Source organism: Catharus ustulatus, chromosome Z, assembly GCF_009819885.2.
Source record: "Catharus ustulatus isolate bCatUst1 chromosome Z, bCatUst1.pri.v2, whole genome shotgun sequence".
Lineage (NCBI taxonomy): Eukaryota > Metazoa > Chordata > Aves > Passeriformes > Turdidae > Catharus > Catharus ustulatus.
In genome coordinates, this window is record NC_046262.2 from 8,747,681 (window position 1) to 8,769,874 (window position 22,194).

The following is a 22,194-nucleotide window of genomic DNA, read 5'->3' on the forward strand; positions in this document are numbered from 1 at the left end:
ACAATGAATGTCACCAGCTGGGTTTGGGGTGCTTTGAAGGGGTGCGAGAGGTGTTGCTGTTGCAGAGATGGAGCAGAACTTCTGCAGGAGCATCACAGCTTTGTCAATGCCCACAGGAGGATGTTCTGGGGTCACATCCACGCTGAGGGAAGAGGTTTTCTTGCCCTGGATCCTGCCCTGAGCCAAGCACGTCAGAGAGGTCAAGTCCTTCCTTCACAACACTCCTGAAGTAAACCAAGGTCTGCTTCCAGGCTATCGTGTTGTGATTGAGCACAAGTCCTTTAGCACCCATCTGTTATCTCTTAATTAAAGTTTCTTTCTAATTATTTTTTCTTGTCAAGAGCAAAGCTGCTGACTCCAGGGATTTACCAAAGTGGAGCAAACAAATGCGGTCTCTGCTTTCTGCAGCTCTTCATTAATGGACAAAATTAACTTGGAACAGTCCATATCTTTGGCTACATCGATGACACTTAATTATGCTTGTTTCCTTACAAAGATATATCCAGTTTTAAATCACTTGTGTAAGAAGTGCCTCCTTAAGCATGAAATTTCTTCTCCTTGAAGGAAGGTTTCTGCTGGCAAGAAAAGCTGTGCAAAGACCAAGTGGCATCACAGGGAACAGATGTGAGGAGATTAAGAGTGGGGTGTGCTTTGGGAAGTTGGTGTCAGGAAACCCTCTCCATGGCCGGGGGCTGCTTCATCTCAAGAAGCGCAGACCTCAGAGGCTGTCAGGCTGCATAAGGGAGTGGAGCCACCGGCATTCCTTGGACACAGTTGGTGCTGGGCATGGGTCCTGAAGCAAGGGAGATTGTGCCAGGATTGTGCCACTACCCTGTCCTATGGCTGGAGAAGGCCAGGAACATCTTCCCACAGAGAGACGCTGGTCAGGCACCTCTCTGTCCTCTTGCCCTCTCCATCCTCAGGGGCTCCCTGCTCATCTCCTGTGGGCTAATTAATCTCTTTTACCAGGGGAAGCTGTGGAAGGAAAGATCCTTCTGGTTTATATGCTTGCAAAGCTCTTGGCATAGCCCTGGCACTCTGTAAATATTAACTATATAATTGGCTACAATAACCCCCTGCAGTGTTATAGGCTGGGGACGGTGTGGCTGGACAGTGCCCAGGCAGAAAGGGACCTGGGGGTGCTGGTCAACAGCAGGATGGACATGAGCCAGCAGTGTGCCCTGGTGGCCAAGAGGCCAATGGCCCCTGGCCTGTGTCAGAAATAGTGTGGCCAGGGAGGTCATTCTCCATCTTTACTCAGCACTGGTGAGGCCACACCTTGAGTGCTGTGTCCAGTTCTGGCCCCTCAGCTCAGGGAGGGAGACGCTTGAGCGCGTCCAGAGGAGGCAACGAGGCTGGGGAGGGGCTGGGAACACAAACCCTGTGAGGAGCGGCTGAGGGAGCTGGGGTTGTTTAGCCTGGAGAAAAGGAGACTCAGGGGTGAACCTTATCACTCTCTACAACTCCCTGCAAGGTGTTTGTGGTCAGGTGGGGTTGGTCTCTTTACAAGGCAGTACTGACAGAACAAGGGGCCACAGTCTCAAGCTGTGTCAAGGGAAAATTAGGATGGATATTAGAAAAAAGCTTTTCATGGAAAGAATAATAAAGTATTGTAATTGTCTGCCCGGGGAGGTGGTGGAGTCCCTGGATGTGTTTAAAAAAAGACTGGATGTGGCACTTGGTGCCATGGGCTAGTAGAGGTGTTCGGGCATCGATTGGACTCAATGATCTTGAAGGTCTCCTCCAACCTAGTGGAAGATTCTGTGATTCTGTAATTTATTCTGTACACAGACAGCTAAGTAGCTGCTGTGGCAATTATTTGTGGCTGGTTTCTCAGCTGTGGGAGGGACATGTGAAGGTCAGTGGGGCTTGTGGAGGCCTCTGTCCAAAGACACGTACATGTCCCACTGCAGAAATGCTCCATGTCCTATCAGAGAAAGTGGGGACCTGGCCTTTCTCACTGTGCTGGTTTCACCATCTGCAAAAGAAGGGAAGAGCCAGAGGCTGTGGAACCTGCAGAGTGCTCAACCCTCTCTCCAAAAATGCTGCAGTACCTTTCTTTTGCTTGCTCACTGCTTACACGAGCCACAACCCTGCAGTGCATTTTAGCAGAGTGCTCAGGGGGAATATTTGTCCCAGTCTTCCTGCAAATCACTGTGACAGTGAGGGTGGTTTTGGCCCTGTCTGTGTCTGCTGGGTGCTGTCTTGCCACAGGCCCTGGCTGAAAGATGCCCATTAAAGGCCTGTGGTGAGCACTGGTGCCAGGAATGCAAACCATCCTCTCCACTTCCTCTGCTCCCTGTTCCAGTGACCCCTCAGGCATCTGGGCATAGACCCCCAGTGCCACATCTGTGGCTCTGCCCATACCAGTGCCCAGCAGCATTCCTGCCATGCCTGGCAGCTGCCCATGCTGGCTGGGTGGGAGCCTCAGCTGGAGCAAAGGCAGAGGAGTGAAGATGGGGAACATCACAAGAGGAGTTCTGCTCCTTCCCAGCACAGTGCATGCCAGGGCAGTCCTCACCTTTTTGCAGGATTTGCTTGTGCTATTGCCCTTCCAGTTTTGATGTAGGTTAAAATTTCATTGAGGAGGAAAATAAGGATGAGGTTTCTATTGGATTTCCAGCTGGATGAGTTTGGAAAGCATCAAATATGTTTCCAAGGACCCCACATCTCGGCTGTTTTGTCTCACATTCCCTCCACATCTCTCTGACTGCTGTCCTGTTGGTCCCTGTTGCAGTTGCAGGGCCTATCAAGCTGCCACTCATCATTGGTAGTGCAGCAAAGCATCTCACATCTCATTTTCACCAAGCTGCTCCAGGTTCATTACTAGAAGCTCTGCATGTTTATTCCCATCTTCCCTCTACAGAAATTTTGCAGAGGTGTGGGTAAAGCTGTAATTTCTCCCATTACACATCATCATGGCCCCTTTCTAGATCTGGCACTTCATGTCATAAGCCATGCTGTGCCTGGCAGGTGTGCTGTGCTTGGCATAGGAGGTGGTCCTTGGTGGGCTTGGATGCTGAGAGGCATGTTGCTGTTTGGGGTGCAGCATCACAGCCCCTCTACGATGACATCACAGCCTTGTGATGTCACTTGACCCAAAAGGCAGCGTGCTTTGGAGAAGCAGGGTGATGTAGGGACAGGGCAGGGCAGAATCCTGAGGTGTCAGTTCTAGCCAATGGTCACATCCATGTTGCTGGGAAGGAATCTCTGGAAGTGTCTAGCCCAGTGTCCCACTTGGAAAAGGTCTGTCCTCAGCAGAAGACCAGATAAGCCATGGCTTTTTCAACAGAGCCCTGACAACCTCCACGGATGAGGATCCCCCCCTCTCTGTGGGCACCTGTCCCGATGCTGTGTTACTCTCCAGGAGAATAAATTATCTTCCATGTCCAGCTCGAATATTCCACCAGGACACTCATGTCACCAGCTGATATCCATCCAAAAGGGCCTGCAGGACAGGCACCATCATGGATCCCATGGGTTACCAGTGACCTCCCTTCCCTCCCTGTTCAAGGGAGCTGTGGAGCTCTGGGTGCATTCCCAGCCTGCAGGAAGTGGAAATTCCCAATGGAATTTCCTAGTGGAAGACAGGCTTCCCCAGCATTCCAGGGGAGCTGTCCCCATGGTGCCCCTTCCCAAGGGGGCTGCCACACATCTGCACATCACTGTGGTTGAGTGGGACTCCCACACCTGACATGGGACAAGGGAGGACATGAGGACTTGCCTGTGCTCCAGTAAGATCCTCAGCAAACCCTGCTGGGAGAAATGCCTCCTCTGAAGCTGTGCTTTGGGTTTCTCCTTCACCAGGAACTTTAAATCATTGCTTTGGAAAGGAGCATTGCATTCCAAGACCTGTTTTCCAGGAATGGCTTCCTCAGCCTTTCTGGATGAATGCCAGTGTGTTTGTACTGTGTTTAAAGAAATAACTCAAGGTGACTTTTTTCCTTCCCAACTTAGTCCTTTAGCCACGAGCTATGGACAAGCTCTCAGCCAGTCCTGAGAGGCAGAGCTGAGCATCCCAGAGCTTTTCCCCCATTTCAGTCCTTCTCTGGGAGCAGGCATCAGGCAGGCAGGAGCCAGGCAAGGTCTGTGGGTCCATCACTGCACTGAGCTTTCTCCATGCAAGGCTGGTGGGTGTCAGAGCTCCAGTGTCACTGATAAGCAGAATTCCAAGTGTGAGGACAGGATGGTCAATGATCATGTGAGCCAACAGGAAACAGGAAGAAAAACCTCTTTATGTGGTGCAATAGAAGAAATTAGAGAAACTGAGTAAGACGCTTGAATTCTTACTAGAGCTCTGATATCTGTATTTGTCCATCCACACATGTGCATAGTCATCTTTCTGTCCATCTGTTCATCATCGAACCATTCATCCACATCCAGAGCCATTCAAGGAGCCGACCATGCATCCAACACCACTCGCGTTTACCGTCTTTCATACCTCCTTTCCTCCATTCCATCTGTGCCCATCCAGCCTGCTATCCATCTGTCTGTGGTTACACACATGCATCCATCCATCCACCCATCCACTGTCTTTTTCTGCTTCTGCCTATCTGTCTGTTTATCTGGTCCTGTTCCAGCTACGCCTCCTCACACAGATGCTTCATCTTAGATGCTCTTCCCTCTTTCTGCCTGTCAGTACATTCTCCCAGCTTTTTTTAGACCCTAGAAATACACTTTTCTGGTCAGCAGTTTCCCAAAGGTCTCCATCCTTGGCTAATGTCAGAAAGGGTCCTGAGGCATCCAACTAGCAGTTTACTCACTACAGACCAGTTTTTCCTTGTCCTTAGCACCTCCTTTCCCAGTAGGGATAACATCCCCAAAGTTTGTCTACTCCTGTCAGAAGCAGGTGTCCTGACAGACCATCTGCAGGAGGGGTGAGACCTGCCAGGCACATCTCCAGAGCCAGCTTTGCAGATGGGATCAGGATGTGAGCTTAGACACAAGGAATGGCTGGATCAAGCCCATGTGGTCCCACCTATCAATGCGACCCAGGAGCTGATGTCTGGAGAGGGAGAAAAGAGAGGAGAAGCCTTGGAGGTGCTTCTCCCATCTGTCTCTACCATCAGCTGCTTGCAATCTCCCACTGGGTAGCTCAGTGCTTTAGGTCATCTTCTGCTATGAATTCATTTACTCACTGTCCCTCCCGTCCACTATTGACATCAACAGCATCTGATGGATATAGATTTCTGTGATTTAATCACAATTTGTGCAAAAAGGAAGACCACTTTCTATGGCTTGTTTTGCTGCCCCTTATTTTATTAGGAGAAAGAGCAAGCAGTCCTTCTCTATTTGTCCTCTTCATGTCACTTGTCATTGCTAAGGTGTCTGTCACATCTTTGGTTGGTTGTCTCCTTTTATGGATGAAGGGTTACAGTCTACTAAACCTTATGTGGGATCTGTTTCAAGCTTTAGCTGTTCCTGTTTCCTTCCTGTGCCCTGCTTCCAGTGGTGCTGTGCTCATAAAAGAGCATGGGGACAGATTTGTTCATGGCTTTTGAAGTTACAGTGCTTTTCATTTTGGGTTGGAGTTCTTGGTCACCACTGAGCTGATGCTTTCCAGGAAGGGAGCATGATGACTCCAAGGTGGGTTTCTCTGGAGGTTGTGGCACATTTGAAACCGTGAGTGTGTAGGGGAAGCAAGGCTGCGTGCATGGGCATTAATCAACACAGGGTTACTGCCTGGTGGTCTGTTCCATGGTGTCCTTCTGCAGCACTTTGGAGCCCAGCTGTGGTTTGGCTGCCCTGACTGCCTCAGCAGCACTCTGTCCTCTTTACCCTGACCCCTTTTACCTGTGAGTTACAAGGGTGTTGGGCAGATCTGCTCCAGCTCCCGTCTCCATCAGACTTCAGCAGTGACATCTTCTACTGCTACATTTGACAGCTTCTTTTCACCTTCGGTCTTATGACTTTAGCTGCTATAAATACTTGCAAGGACTTTCCCATTGTGTCAGGGCTGCTTAGTTTCTTTGGAAGGTGCCTTGTCAAATGTGGTTTTGAAGCCCGTGAGAATTTTGAGAACTGAACCATCCTTGTCTGTGCACAGAGGCTTGAAGAAGCCTTGGAGGAACCTCATCCCCATTCATCCTCCCATCCTGCTTCACCCTGTGTCACGCACACGCACTCACGTGGTTTTATCTTTGCCACATGCAGTTCAGCACAGCCAAGTGTAGCAACACAGGAAATATTCAGTTGCTAAGGATCATTAATGAATGTCAGCTCCAGCTCCTGTCCAGAAACCTGAGAAAATTCAATTAGGCAGCTGGTGCCCAATGAGCTGTGTTGCCCCACTCGTGAGCTGCTACATCAAACGGCTCAGCAAGGCATCATGTTATTGTGGAAAGAAAAGAAAACCCAGACAGGGAGACAAACAGCCCTGCATGCACCAAGCAGCTGTGCCTTTCCACAGCAGAGCACGGTTAGGTTGCAAACACCCTGCCCGGTTTCCTGGATAGGGAATTGCAAGGAGAATTACCTGCTTCCTGTCTGTGCTGGTAAATATGTGGAGTTTGCTGGTGACAAGTGCTGGGGTTGTGTCATCTCTGTGCTGGGAGTTTCTGATACATGCATTTGGTTTGTGTCCTGCAACACATCACCTAGACACACGACTGGGAATGTCTTGTGTGTCTGGCAATGCTGCGGGGTGTTCACCTGGTGAGCCTTAGGTGCAGCCCTGACTTGTGCTCACCACAGCAAAGGTGAGAGGAAGTCGTCTAAAATAAATCATGGCTGGGGACAGGAGCAGAACTTGGGCTTCCCTGGGCACCAACACAGTGCCAGCCCACACCCCAGTCCTTCTCTTTACTTCCCAGATGAGAAGATAGACCTTTATTCCAAGGCAATTGTGCTGAGGTGCTCTGAGCTTACATGTTTTTCCCTTCTTCCTTCCCACAGACAGCCATGTCCAGTACGAGCGGGTAGGTGCAGACGTGACCATGAAGTGTGGCTCCATGGACTGGGATGCAGCCGTGACCTGGACAGCCAACGGCACCGACATCGACGAGTCCCACCTGAACGGGTCCTACCTGATCCTGAAGAATGTCGGCCTGTCACAGAGCGGCCAGTACTTCTGCTACGAGGGCTCCTCCTGGCACCTCAAATACCAGACCAACCTGAGGGTGGGAAGTGAGTAGCCCAGCATGTCACATTGAGGGGGACAATCTCTGCTCCCAGAATGACTCCCCACAGCACCCGCTCCTGCCATGCCAACGCCTTTACTTTCCCTACAAAGGACTGTCCGCTGCACACCGCCATATGAGGGCCTCATGGCACACTAATCCCAGGTGGAATCAGCCATTCTGCCCCAAGATTAAGAACTGTCAGAGAGGATTGCAGTCAGCAAAGAGAAGCTCTGGCTGGGATTACTGCAGTGTGCTTGTTTCAGAGGGGCAGCCAAAAGGTGCTGGTGATCCCTGTGTTTGCAGGACCCTGGGTGCACAGGCATGGTGGAGGATAGCTGCTCATTCCCCAGCATTCTGCGTATCTTTGGCATGGGATGCGCTGATTCCCAGGCCTCAGCAGGGGAGATAAGAGTTGTGCTGTATTTCACGTGATGCTGAGCTGATAGCAGCTGTGTGTTTTGAGGGCTGCTGTGTTTGTACAGCTGATAGCAACTGTGTGTTTTGCAGCACGGCGTACACAACTGGCAGCAGTGGGTGTGTGGGAGCACCAGCCGGCGCAGCCAGCTGTGGGATGGTAACTGATGCACCAGCTGGGAACCCACCATCCAGGGATGTGCCATGGAGGTGGCTCTATGCTCCCAGGTTTGGAACACACAGCAGAGCCTTCCTCTACTCCTTATCTCACCTTCTGTACCTGGCATCAGAGCCAGGGTGGTGTTTCCATCCTAGGCGTGCTCCAGGGAGAGGGTCACAGGTGGGTCTGTGTAAGCCCTGAAATAAGGCATAAGGGGTTCACTGCACCTAGAGATTCAAATTTAGAGATTCGAATTTAGAGATGCTCTACAGTGTCCAACTCCTTCAAGATTGTATGGGATGTATTCTTGCGTCTGGGTCAAGGAGAAGGGATGCTGGAAGGAGATGTGAGAAGCAGGTAAGGGGAAGCAGTCAGCACAGGGCAGGGTTTACACCAGTGAGCAGGTGTGGGGGCTGGAAGCATGGCAGACAAAAAGGCCACTGCCACTGCCTAACAAATGATCAGGGGTTTTTTAGCTGCATTGTGGTCAGGAGGTGTTAACAGCTAGTTCAGAGCAGAAAAGGCAGGAGCAGGGTCCAGTGCAGGCAGCAGCACAAGGAGGTTGTGCAGCTCCTCTGCTGGGGCATGTGCTCACCAGATCCCATCTAGGGAGGGGTCCCAGGCTGTGCCAGTGAACAGAGGGCTGCAGCCCAAGTCTGCAGGAAACAAAGAGAGTGGGGAGACCACCAACCACCTCCTCTGCAGCTGTGGCATCGCTGTGATTTTGCAATGGCTCTTCCATCTGCTAAGCACCTCGCTAATAGTAATCCCTGTCAATCCGCTCAGGGACCCGTGGGAATTGCTCAGCGTTAGAGCCCAAATCCTGCTGTTCCCTGTTGCTGTGTGTTCCCATTTGCTGGAGACTCACAGCGCCCTGGGCACTGGGCAGCTGAGAAGCCCAGCTGGACACTGCTGGGGGCGCTGGCCTCCAGAGACAGGGTGGCAAATAAATAAACAAGTGTCTGGCATTGTTAACACAATTAACTGTGCAAGGAACTGATCAGGTGAGACGCTTTTAGTGGTAATTAATTTAACTGGCTGGATTTTAATTTAATGTTCTCTGTGAGGTTTCTTTTCCCAGCACTGCACCTCCAGCCCCTACTTCCCCCACCCCACCCTAAGTGTCCTGGCTCTGCTGGGAATGATTGATTCCCTGGTGGTGTGAGGATTCATGCAAAGGAATGCATTTGGGAGCATCCCAGCAGGGACTGGAGATAGGCTTAGGTATGTAGATGGAGATGGGTGACTTGTGGGAGGTTTGCAGCATGGCCCTGTGGTAGCATCACTGCTGCAGCTCAGTGCATTGGGAGCCCAAACCTGGGATTTGAGGGATCTTGGACTCATTCTGTTTCAATTGCATGGGAAATTAAATGAAAACAGGCCTGTGCCTGCATTTTTCTCTTTTACTGGGGCAACAAGAAAGATGACTGCAGGGAGAGTGAGGGGCTGAGGCTGCACATGGAGAAGTGCTGGGGATCTCATTAAATAAATTACGGTACCTGGAATGTGCTCCCCAGGCAAAGCAAGGGTGCTCCTGAGCATACAACACCACAGGAAAGATGTGCAGAGGGAGCAGAGAAGGGTCAAGGACCAGGAAAGGGTGTCAATTAGCAAAGCTAAAAGCAAGCTCTGTTGTGGGGGTCAGTGAGCACAGGGATAAAGGGAGACCTGCCAGGAGTCAAGCTGAGCGAGACCTTGCAGAGGAAATTAAAAGGGGGGTTAGCCATGTAAACACACAGCAAACGAGGAGAGAAGAGCAGAGTTGGTTCTGCAGACAGGTTTCAGGGGAGATTAAAAGTGAACTCAGCAGAGCCTGATACCAAACGAACCCCGCCAGGTCTGAGCAGCGATGCCGAGAGCAAGGGCAGCACAGGCTAAAGGAGAGGAGGGAGCACAAAACCTGGAGGTGATCCTCTTGTTGTGGAGGCACCTTCAAAGACCACAGTGCACTGAAGGCCTGGGGAGCACCTCATCCCCATGTGAGGACATCTGTTCATTAGCAAGGCTCATTAGCAGCTGAGAGGTCAGTGGTGGTACCCAGTGCTACGTGTCTCCTGTGCCTGAGCGAAGGAAAGGTCCTCATCAGACAGCCTGACCCCATTGCACAGCGGGGCCACATGGTGCACTTGGAAGAGGGAGCAATTAAAGACGTGGACACAAATGGAAAATGGGAAAAAAATACAAGGGGGGCTTGCCAGGGATATATCACAGCAGATTAACCTGATAGCTCTCTTTGATAAGGGAACCGGTTTCCTAAGCCCAGAAATGTGGTCAGTGTAATCTGTCTTGACTTCAGTGAAGTATTTGCTATGATGCCACTTGGGAAATTATGAGTTAAACCAGAGAAAATGTGGATTAGTATGAGAATTGGAACACAGCTTAGGAAATAGCTACGGGGGATCAGATTGTGCTGAAAGGGGGAGCTCCTGGAATGGATGGGGAAGCTTTGGCACCATGTTTGGACTGCACTGGGCCACTCTCTGCAGTGTTTTATGTAATGGCTCTGGCCCACAAGGACCAGGGGGCTTTGGTTGGCTATGCCATGGCTGAGGAGGAACAAGAGGATATCTGGGGTGGGGATTTCGTGCTGAAGTGACCAGAATGCTGCATAATGGCGCAGGTACAAGTGTGGGTGTGAGGGAAGGCCACAGGTAGCTCATCTGGTCCCTGAGATGGGTTTGACAGCCAAGCACACGTCACGGGGGACATGGCTGGGAGCAGAGCAGCATCCCGCAGAGGCTGGGGGTAGCTGGGGACAGAAAAGGGGACACTGGTGCACGTGTAGTGGGACAGTTGCTTTCAGGGATGGCGAGGAGGGGGCCCCAGGCTTGTCTATTCCCAAGGTCCAAGATCAGCCACCTACAAGGCATGAATCCTCCTCAGCACAAATTGGCCTGGGGGAAACTGGCACTTCTCCAAGGGAGACCTCTTCCAGAGCACTTTGAGCAGTGACTTGTTGGTCTGCCCCTTTCTTCACGCAGCTGAGCATGAGGTGAAGCATAGGAGAGCAACCGGGTGTTTATCTTCAGTGATTACCACCCTGCAGATGCCCACGTGTGGCCAGAAGCAGGAGATGGGTCCAGGTCTCTTCACACACCAGGCATCCCTGGCCTGAGCCCAGGGCTGAGCACCAGGAGCAGGGCAGGAGGGAAGGCAAGGCTCTGGGTAACAGGAGCATGGTGCCGGGCTCCTGGCTACCCCACAAGCCACAGCTCTGCATTTGGAAACGCGCAGCCGGAGGGCCCGGGGGTGGATATAACAAAGACGTTGGGAAATAATGCACTCTTGAGGTTTGGCACACGGCTCTGTGCGTTACAGAATGTTATAAAAATACTGCTAATGGGCCAGAGAGGAGTGGAAACGCGCGTCGGAAAGGCTGCCAGAAGCCGGAGAGCGCACATGAGAGCGGGGAGGCCTTGTGTGCAAAGAAGGGAGGGCGGGAGGGAGGCAGCCAGGGCAGGCACTCTCCTTCCACTCCCATCCCTCTGTCCCTTTCTAACCTGCTTATCCCTATCCCAACCCTGCACGTCTGCCCCTTTGCCCTTCTGTCCTGCCTTGAGGATGCCCAAGCCCTGGTGGACAGGGATCTGACCCTCACCATTCAGCCTGCTGCCCAAAAATTGCTGCTGCCTGATGGGATGTGCAAGCAGGGATGGGGTTTGCATGGCAGAGGAAATACAGCAGGGTCCCCTCTGGCAGCAGGGGCACAGATGGGGATGCAGGCAGTGGAGTTGTCTTCCACGCTGCAGTGGTGGCTGGGGTCTTGTATCCCGGTGCCAGCCCCGTGGGCTCTGCTGCCTCCCAGGCCATGGATGTGGGAAAGGGACTGGCAGAGTACAAGCAGTCCCAGGCTGGCCCGCTTCCTCCATGTCTGTCACTGAGTGGCTGGCGAGAGAAAGAGGAAAAAACATGCGGTTTGACGGAAAATGACATGGAAAAAACAACCAAATTAACAGAAAAACAAACAAAGCAAAACCAGAGAGAGGGAGGGGGAAAGGGGCAAAGCAACAGGAACCACATGTGAGCAGGGAGGCCAGGAGAGCCGGAGAGTTCTCTGGACTGATTAGCAAGCAATCAAACATCGGCCACTAATAAATAATCAGAGCCTCCCTTTTCTCTGCCTTAGAAGTCTTTTTCCTCCCAGCTGGGCTCCAGCTGCAACCAGAGGGTTGTACTGCAAGTTTACATCTATTTTTTGTTTTTATTTTTAAAACATTTTTCCTGTTTCACCTATCCAAAATAAAGAAGCAAAACAAGAAAGTAGTGACCTCCCCACATAAGAAATGCACCTCTGGCTCGACCAGGGCAGGCGTGAGCATCCCGTGATAGCACAGGCTAAACAGTGGAGGAAGGCAGTGCCAGGAACTGGTATGTGCCCACCTATTTCCATGGCTTGGTTGGGTAGAAAAAACTGCAAAAGGGCACTGATGACATGCCAGCTTGGGAGAACAGAAGTTTGGCTGGCTCTGGCAGCCAGTGGTGAAGATGTGGCACTCGCATCAGGCTGATGCTCCTGCCTGGATGCTGATGGAGAAGCGTGGGGCCCCAGGTCAGCATGTGCAGATAGTTCCTTGCTTGTGTCCAGCGATCTGTGATGCAGAGCTTTTTTTTTTTCTTTTCTTTTCTTTTTTTTCTTAAATTTAAAAAAAGCCCTTTTGATGGATTTTTCCCCTCTGAAATCTTCCAATCCTTTCCTGGGGTGATGTAAACTCAGGCTATTTCAGGAGCAACAAGTTAAACATGACTTCAGCCATTCCCTGGCACCAGGGCGTGCTGGCAGGGAACAGCACCCACCCCTTCGATTCATCCCTCTCACCTTCCCAATGTGCTCCTACCCCTTGGGGATAATTCTACACAAGGGCAACCCCAAGGTTGTGCCCAAGCAGTGCTTGAGGGCAGGACTCCATTAACATGGACCAAATCTATGGCAAGAGTGGAGCTAATAAATTTAAATGATTGTTGGTATTCCAGAATCAGGAGATGCACCCCAGAGCTGTTTGTTTCATTACTACAGAGGGTTTTTTCCCCCATGTACCTGCAGCACTGGGGGTTGGGTAGGTGCAGTGGTCCTGGGATGATTCACAGCAAACCATCACCCCCCCAGTCCGGAGAGCCACAGAAAGGGAGTGTCAGCAAGCTTGCAGGTACGCTTTGTTCATTGAAATTCGGCTTTATTTCACAAGGCATGCAGGCTCTCCAGTTGCTGCCTTCCCACGTTGTGCTCTTCATGCATGGCTGGGAAAATTCAGTGGATGAACTGTGCTGCCTGCGACCAGATTTCAGGTCTTGGCCCGGCTGAGAGCTGGAAAGGCACACTGGGTAACAGTATGCAAATTACTATCCCGGCTCTTTAAGGAGAAAGCCAAAAAAAACCCACCCAAAACCCCCACCACGCTTCCAGATGCAATTAGTCCTAATCGAATTAGGAGCTGGACTAAAAAAACAAACACGTTTGCAGGCAGCAGGCGACCTTTCCGCCCCGTTCAGTGGGCTGCAGGCTGCATGCCTCAGCAGGAAGGGCTGAGTGGAGCCGTGCCCCGTGGCCCCCATGTGCACACTCTCGTAGGCTCACACCCGCGCCCCGCTGCTCCTCTCCTCCTTCCCCTCGCTGGGCTGGGCAGCCAGCCCAGCTGCAGCATAGGAGAGTGATGCTTCCTTGGCTCGCCATGTAAAACATGATAATCTGGGGTAGCCGGTGTCAGGAACAATAAAAATATCCCTTGTCCCATCCTTGCAGCCCCCCCTTGCCACGGGGGAGCTGGGGACAGCAAGGAGCACGCGGTGCTGGGGCCAGTGGAGCATCACGGGGCGTTTGTGTGTAGCCACAGCTCAGGACAACAGCACCAGCAGCTCTGCCCTGGCCTTGCCAATGCTGTCTGAGAGAACAGCAGGCCCAGGAGGCAGCCAGTGCCGCCAGCGATACCATGTGGTGTCCCAATCCCACATCTCATCCCCACTGGTACCTGAAGGGATGTGGCCCCACACTTGACGCCAGTGACTGATGAGCTCAGGCTGTGGGGGTGCTCATGGCTCCACTGGGGTCACAGCAGGAGAATCGCGTGGCACAAGGGCACTGGGAAGGGGAGAAGGTGGTTACTCCTTGCCATCTTCTTTCAGGGTTTTCAGGACAAGCTGGAGCCAGGGATGGAGTGGTGATCAGAGAGAGGCTGCTTAAGATGCAAGAGCCCTCTCAGGGAATGTGGGATCCTGAGCTTTGAAATCCATGTGATCCATGTGAAATGAGCCCAGAGAATCCCTGTGTATCCTCTTCTGCAGCTAGGCTAGGAATAAGATCATGGGATCAGACTGAGAGGGAGCCTGGCTCCAGCTGCTGGGCTGGAGGAGAAAAGGAAAAAAGACTTTGGGGCTTCCTGGAAAACCCTGCCCCTCCTTGCCTAGCACAAATACCAAATGCTGCATGCAGTACCAACATCCCATGTCCTGGGTAGATGGCAGCACAGTCTCCTTTTGCTCTCCTGAGATTTGTTTACCCTGCCTAACATGACAAAAACAGCTCTGTAGTTAAAGAATCCCAAGTCCAGTCTAAACAGCTTCCCACAACCCTTGCTCTGCTGTGCCAGGAATTAGGGATGCCTAGGACTAAGAAAACAAACCCTCCTCGTTGGCTGGGGGATGGTGGCCATGGGTGAGGACTGTGACTGCTCTGGGGACAGGAGGGGACACACACTGGTTCTCTGTTTGCACTGGCCTCTGCTCCAGGAAGGATTTTATCTGAGCTGCTCCTAACTGCCCCTTTTCAAAATATTTGGTGCAAGCTTCCTGCGACCCACCAGCAATGTGTCCCCAGCTTCCAGGGTCCTGGGAGGGGGAGAACAGGTCGGGATACAGCCACCTTCTGTCACTGCAGCTATGGGGCAAGGAGCAAAGGAGTGGATGCTGCACACGTGAATGCTGCTTTCCCTTCTCCACCACAGCTCCAAAGGGCTGTGCTACTCAAATAAGATCACTGTTTGCTTCCCAGAAGATGCTGAAAGAAGAAACCCCACCAATGTCACCAGCACAGAGTATAACTCTTGTCTGTCACTGCCCACATGTGCCCATGTCTGCAGGTACCCAGGCCAGGTAGTGTCACCAGGAACGGGAAGACCCCACAGTGGACACCCTCTGTGGCTACATCCCTCCTGTCGGAAGGAGAGGAGACGACAGGCAGCAGCAAATTCTCACCTTTTCCCAGTATCCAAAGCTCTTCCATCTCTCTCTGAAACAGTGGGGCCCAGGCACGCAGTGAGGTGCCAGCCAGGGGCTCAGCAGGGTCAGGGCAAGGTCCCGCGTTCTTCAGCGAGAAAGGCGTTGTCATTAGCTGTGGTTTCCCGAGCTGCTGCGTCTGCTGTAAATAATTTAGCAGGCTAAATGTGTGCTAACAGCAGGTCAGGACAGGGAGCAGAGAAGGAGCACAGCTTTGGGCCTGGAAAGCAGGGAAGGGCACCAGGATGAAGTGAGATTATTTTTCTCCTGTTATCAGGACAGGGTTGTGTCTCCCCCCCGGAAAAGGAGTCAGAGGGTTCCCATGCCCAATGGATCCCTTTCCTCCCCAGTCCCTTCCTGAGCTGTCAGCATCAGTACCAGAGGCAACTGCAGGACAATTTCCAGTTGCTCTTGCTCCAAGCACTTTAATGCTGTTTAAACAATTACGCAGTTGATAAATTTTGACAAGAAGAGATAGAAATAGCCTGGGAGAACCATGCAGTAGAAATGCTCTAAACAGATGTCCCTTTTCTCCCCCTCCTGTGCTCCCTGGGGGTCTTTATCGTTTGCTGCCAACTGAACAAGGCAGCGTTTGCATGAGTTAGGATGGTGGGGAGGGGGAACAAAATGCCTTATTAAAATGGTTTATGATACCATCCCTAGGATGACGGCTGCGTGTTTTTTCTTCAGGATGGTCTTCTCTGCACTGACGGGAGCCATACAGAGCCTGCAGAGCACAGCCAACAGCAGGCTGTGTGCTCTCTCCACCAGCTGACAGGGTACCAGCCTGGGCAAGCCTGCCTGCCGATGATGCTGGGGAGGGAGAGGAATGTTTGCCAAAAGCAAGTGAGCAGTGTCTAGCTGATGTGCCAAGCAGCATGGGGAAATCAGGTCTCATTCTGGAGACATGAAGACCAGAGCCCAGCAGTGTCTGAGCCTTGTGTCAGCAGGGACCAGCAGTGGCTCTCCAGCACTGCAGCTTGCCCCAAGTGGCAGATGGGGAGGACAGACTGGACCAGAGTCAACTTCATGGGGAAACTCAGTGTCCTGTGTGGCTGAGTTTGGATGTGTAGGATGAGGAGGTGGATCCTTTGGAGGTTCACCTCTGGGGGACAGATCACTCAATGGGTCCATGCCAGGAAACCATGAGGAGGTTTGGAGCTGTAGCTCAGGCCCTTGGTGCTGCATTTTAGCTCGTGTTGGGCTGTCTTGTCTTGAGCATTCCTAACCCTGTATGTTTTTCCTCTCCACAGCTGGACAGTGTGAGTAGCTTTGTAATGAGCTACACCCCAGCTCTGCACGTTCCATGAGGAGCAGCCTTGCATGGCATGGCTTGTCACATGTCGTGAATGTATCGTGTCCTCTTGGTCAGGGAAGAAAGCAGAGGGTTGCAAGCAGCTTTTGGCTGTGTTGGTCTGAGCCAGTGCCTGCTCCCAGCAAGCTGGAGCCAGGGATCTGTGAAATATTTTGTTTGTATGGTGGATGAGCTAGAACTTGCCATCTTTTGATGTCTTTGCAGTTGATGTGGTGCCATTCATTTTTTTTTGGAAATAGTTGCTCAGCCATCCAATGCAGAGTTCATCCCTGCTCCCTCCATGTGGACTCAAGCTGTTTTCCCCTTCTCTCTGTGCCTGACTTCCCTGAGCTGCCAGCCAGGTGCAGCTGCCCTCTGAAAAGGCTCTTTGGCCTTACCAGCTTCTTCCTCCTCTTTCTCTCTTGCCCTCACTGAAACCCAGGGACATGGACTCCAGTGCTGCACTGGGACTCGGGGCCACCTGTGCCATCTCTCATTTCTCTTCCAGCTTAGGGGTAAACAGGGATGTCAGAGTCTAAATGGAAAGGCAGAAAGGGAAATTAACACACGGACTGGGGAGAAATTTTCTGAACCCACTAAATTTGGCTTAAAAACCTATGTGTTGATTCTGTGCCTCTGATGATCATCACCCTACAAGGCTTCCCAAGTGGGGTGTGTTAGTTTGGACAGCCTTCATCATCCAGCCCTTCCTCCCATTCCTCCTCCCTCTCCTGGGCAGCATGTGGGTTTGCTTCTGCTTCTTCTGCTCACAGTCATCAGTTCCAGGAAGAGGGGAATTTCTCTGTCTCCAGCTGACCTGAAGCATTGGACTCAGGTGGTCAGATAAGGTCCAAAATCAGAAACCCCTGTGTTCCTGAGGCAAAGAACACAGAGGGAGGAGCTGGTACTGTGGGCACCACTGCTGTTCCATCCATGCAAAGCAGGTGTGATTACACTGTTTTGCAAACCCCACTTGCGTGGCTGGAGCAGCATAATCACACCAACAATGCTCCCATCACCTCCAAAGGCTCAGGAGGGGAAGCACCACTCGCTTTTTTAGCTGCCAGAGCAGGGTTCATGGATGTGATTTTTGCCATGGTGATGTGAGGATTGCCGTGTTGGCCCATGGAGGGTTTTGTCCAGAGATGGAAAAGAGCAGTGGGCTTTTTCACAGGCATTAAAAAGGTCATAAAGCTGCTGTGAGACATACTCATTGTGGGCATAATTTTGCAGCATTCCCTTCTCTCACTTCCCTGTCTCTTGGCAAAAGTCAGGAATTATTCCCACTTGGAGTGAGCAGAGCAGTTGTCCAGGAGCAGTGGCAGTATGAGTTCTGTGCCACACACCACCCGGGATTAATTATGACCAAATAAAAAGCAAAATGGCAGAGAGCAAAGAAGACAGCTCCTGCAGGAGGGTCTGCCAGGATGGAGGTGTCCCAAACTGTGAGTTTGTGTTGGGACAGGCTGGCCAAAAAGGGGACTCTTACATCCAAGACTGAGCCAGCTCTGCCAACTGCTGCATATGTACAAACAAAGACAATATTAGATCCTTGCTTAGTCCCTATGATGTTATCAAATAAGTGATTTGAGAAGGACCCTGGGAAAACGGGAGTAAAGAAGCATGTGAAGGGAGCAGGGGGAACTGCCAAAAGGAGAAAGACTTAAAATAATCTGTTCAGTGACTTCAAGGGAAACTGGAAAGATGCCTTGACTCCTTTTGGTAATTACCTCCAAGCAGAGAAGATACTGGGTACTAACTCAGCAAGCAAAGGCATAACTAGAGCCAATAACTGCAAGCTGAGCCACAACCACATTTGAATTAGAAACGAGGCTCATATTTTTAATAGAAAAAATGATTAAGCATCGGAACAAACTGCCAAAAGCCGTGTCGGCTCCTCTGTCGCTTGTTATCTGCAGAGCAAGGCTGGCTGCCTTCCTGAAGGATGGTTCTGTCAAACACAAGTTATTGGGCTCAATAGAGGGGTAATGGAGGGATGTAATGGCCTGTGCAACCCAGGAGGTCAGGTGAGATGAACTAATTTTCTCCCATGGCCTTCAAGTCAGTGACTTAAGGAAGGTGCATATCCCTGTCTCGCAGATTTAGCTCCGCGGTTGCTGTTTCTTTCATCAGACAATGTGTTTGGTGATGTAGATCAGGGCTGTGGGGAAAAGCCTGCAGAACAGGAGGATGTGGGGTGTTCGTAGGATGCTGCATGTCCCCACTTTGGATGCTCCTCACCCTGCTCCATCCCAGCTCCGTGATGCCTTGGCTTTTTGTGCGCCCTGCTCCTGGCTGGGAGGAGACAAATGTTGCCTCAGTGCTGGGTGTCTGTAAGGCACAGGGCAAGGCAGGAAAAGAAAATGGGATAAAATGGGACAAGATGGGTCAGGTCTGAGAAAGGGAAGGAAGAAGAGAGATAGGATGGAGATACCCATGTAAGCATTAGCATGGAGGACAGAAGGCTCTCAAAGCCTTCCTTCGAGGGAGGGACTGACAGGCAGCTTTTGATGGGGAGCCGAATGGAGATAATGTGCCATCAAACAGCATGAGCTCTGCCTCCAGCGTGCAGACAGGAGCTTGGCACAGCACGCCCAGAAGCACTTACCTTCCTTAATGGCCAGGCAGAACCTCCCAGGCCACCCCATTACGAGCTGCCTCCCCAGGCGAGCTGGCACAAAGTGCTTGGCCAGCCCAGGAGCAGCAGTGCCACAAAGCCAGTGATGCTCCAGCCCCAACAATTCCAGCCCCTCCAGCTGCTGTAAGGCAGACCTTGAGAGTACAGTGGGGCAGCATACAAGTTTGGGGTCAGACCTGGTTAGTTTGTCTGTTTTTCAATTTGTCTGATCCCCCTGGGAGCAAGAAAAGCGTTGCATTAGTCACAGGGGCCTGAACATCACAGAGCTGGCATTGCTTACGGAGCCACCACCGAGGGCAGGAGGAACTGGTGTCCCAGGGGCGAAAAAAGGGCTGTGGTGCACTTGCAACTGGAGTTTCAGGGTGGTGTTGCTTGTGGGCAAAGCAGCACCCACTGCCCCAGGCTCTCACCAGCAAGCAGCAGGCACAGCTGAGCTTATCCTGGGTGGGCAGCCCAGCAGAGACAAGAGGAGGGGGATGCAGCCCCAGCACAGCACTGCTCCTGCTGAGTAGCTTTTCCCCACCAAGGAACTAACATGCCAGCAGCTGCTGCCAGACACAATCTGGGGCGGTATCAGCAGGTGAAGCTGACTTGTGTTAGGAGGGGGCCAAGTCGTGTTCACCTACCACCCCAACAGTGCTCCTGCTTTGCCTGAAAGAGGCACTTTGATTGCTGACATCTGTAGACAATCAGATAAGAATTAGAGTTATTCCTCTAGGCATAAATGGTATTTCTAATCTCATAATCCCTTAATATTGTTCTCACCAGGATGTGGCTGGTGCTAATCCCTGAGAGTTTGTTCCAGGGCAAATTTCAGGGAAGCCAGGGAGGTGCAGGAGGAGGGGTTGCCTACCTTCCCTCTCTTCAGTGCCAGAATCCCTCCTGGATGCAAAGCAGGCAGGGACAGCAGGTCAGGCTGCAGCCCCTCTTGCCTGCTGGAGGATGCTCACACAAGGATAGAGGCACTTCAGAGCCCTTTCACCACTGCTGCAAAGAGCCCCCACAGCTCTTCCTGCCCCTACCGCTGCTCCACATCTATCTTTTGGCTGATCAGCTGTGTGGCACCAGCAGTAGGCTCCAGCCTGGTTTAGCCATTTGGCTGCTCTCCAAAAGCTAATATTGATCCCTGAGGAGCACCTGGGGCCTCTGTTTCTGTTCAGAAGAGGTACAGTGAGGAAAACACCCTACTGCTGCAGGGCTGCAAAATCCAAGGTTCCCAGCCAGGTGGGTGAAAGGTATTTTGTAAGGACCCTGGGCTGCCTTTGGCCCTAATTCTGCATCCTCTTTGGCATAGCATAGGGAGAACCACTTGGGTTTTTCCTTACCCCCTGCCCTGACATTGGTGTACTGGATTGAGATGTACCTCGTTTCAGCAACCCACAGTGGCCTTCTATCCTAGCCACCTTGCAGGCACAGTCAAAGTGGAAAGTGAGCTGAAAACTTCTCACCATCTAGTGTCAGAACAGGCAGGGGTTCCCATTTCTCTTGTCCCTGCTGCATTTTCCTTTCTGCAGCTCGGCCCAGCTGTGTGTGACAGCTCAAGTGGTACTGAACAACTCCAGGGGCTTGCACACCACTCCCAGCAGGAGAGGGGTGGAATTCAGCCTGGGTGATGCTGGGCTCCCCTACTGCCTGCAGCCCTGAGATCTCACCATGGTGCAGAGATGGAAATCACGCCCTGGGCACCAATCCATCCCCACAGATGGGAAGGGGCCAAGGTAGCATTGTCTCAAGGAAGCAGCTTGCAGTTCCGAGGTCCTGGTGTGTGCAGGCACAAAACTGTGCCTTTGCTGTCTCTTGGGTTCCTTCACTTTTACAGCAGCTGTTGCTTCTCCTGCCACTTCAAGTTCTCCTCTGCTTTTATTCTGCAGACAGGTTGGAGAGGCAACACAAATGCTTCAGCCATATTGTGGGCATCTCCTTCATCCTGGCAAGGTGAAGGTGCTGGAGATGGCTTGGCACCAGTAAATACCCATCAAGTCTGTGTCTATTTGTGAAGTTTGGAGAGCCTCGTGCTGGTAAAACATCCCCATGGCACGGGCATGCAGTGGGATGGGGAATGTGTGAGGAGGCTCTTTCCCTGGGGAAGTGTGCCCTCCACACTCCTCTCACACCATCCTATCCACCAGCAACCTTCCCATCTGCCTTGCTGAAACCTGTCCATCACTGCCTCGCAGCTCTGAATGGTTTGTTACTACAGCTGCATTTTTCCATGCAGGGAGAGCTCAGGTCTCTGCTGGGATGAGGTCTTCCTCTCATTCTTCATGGCTGGAAGGGAAGGACAGGGCTTAGCATGGAGGCCAGGCACTGAAGACTGTGCCAAGGGACTGCTGTGATGGCAGGACTAAGGGCAGAGCGGCGTGATGGTGCATCCTGCCCAGTAGTCCCTTAGTGTCTCGCAAACACTGAAACTCTGAAAAGATCCCGGGAAGGGAGGGGTGGATGGTGTAGGTTTGTAGTGAGCCAGCCTAACACCACAGCATACCTCCCTCCTGCTCTCTGAAGGGTGGCAATTGGAGAAGGAGCTAGCAGGAGCCCTCATCGCACTGGGAGATGCTAATCTTCAGATTCCTAAGCAGTTTGCCCAGAAAGAAGAAATGAATGGGATTTGTGATTCACTGGCAACTTTGGAAAAATGCCCTGGAAGTCAGAGCCAGATGAAAATTTTTGTTGTGTATTGTTAGAGAGTTAAACACTGGTGTTCAAGATTTTGCTCATTTTATTTTGGTTTGATGAGGTTTTTAATTAAATCAGAGGGAGTTCCAAAAGGAAAAGGCCTGAAAACACAACCTTTCATTTAAAATCACCAGAAGCAAAAAAGCCCTGCTGTTGTTGTCCTGTTTCTGTTGTGAACAAACAGGCTGCAAAGCAGCCACAGATGTCTGAAAGCCTTTGGCATAGCTGGGTCTGTGGTGCTCCCCTGGGCAAGGTGCTGGTCAGACAGTTTGTTTTTGTACCCATTTGGGGGGCCCCTTGGTGCAAACTGGCCCTGCTGGGGAGGGGCTGGGTCCATGGCTGTGGGTGGGTGAGCAAATCTGTTCTGAGCTGCCTGGGGCTGGTGCGGGGGCAGACACAATGGTGGGAGGGACACAGGTAAATGTGTCCATTGAGGCTGGACCTGTGAACCTCTGCCCCCTTCCATGCTTCCCATCCCTGGGGTGTCTCTCCCTCTGCAGGACTACCATCACTCTGCCCAGAATTTGGCCTTGCTCTGTGTGAAATCTTGAAAACAGAGTCCTCAAGATCAAGTCGACATCCTAACCTTGCCTGATTAGGGCATCCACATCTGCAGAGGGACAGCAGTGACAGCATTCCCTGGACTCTGATGACCTCCAGAAGTGGATTGTGCCTTTATCTCCCT

The 22,194-nt window shown here is 51.8% G+C and overlaps 1 protein-coding gene across 4 annotated transcripts in view; it reads left to right on the forward strand.

Moving 5' to 3' along the window:
* Positions 1-22,194, forward strand: part of CNTFR (ciliary neurotrophic factor receptor) — a 199,097-nt gene that overhangs the window by 135,868 nt on the left and 41,035 nt on the right. For all 4 annotated transcript variants that reach the window (XM_033085742.2, XM_033085744.2, XM_033085745.2 and 1 more), the window contains one exon: positions 6,895-7,125. In XM_033085742.2, coding sequence (XP_032941633.1) covers positions 6,895-7,125 — 231 coding nt within the window. The remainder of the gene's footprint in view (positions 1-6,894; positions 7,126-22,194) is intronic.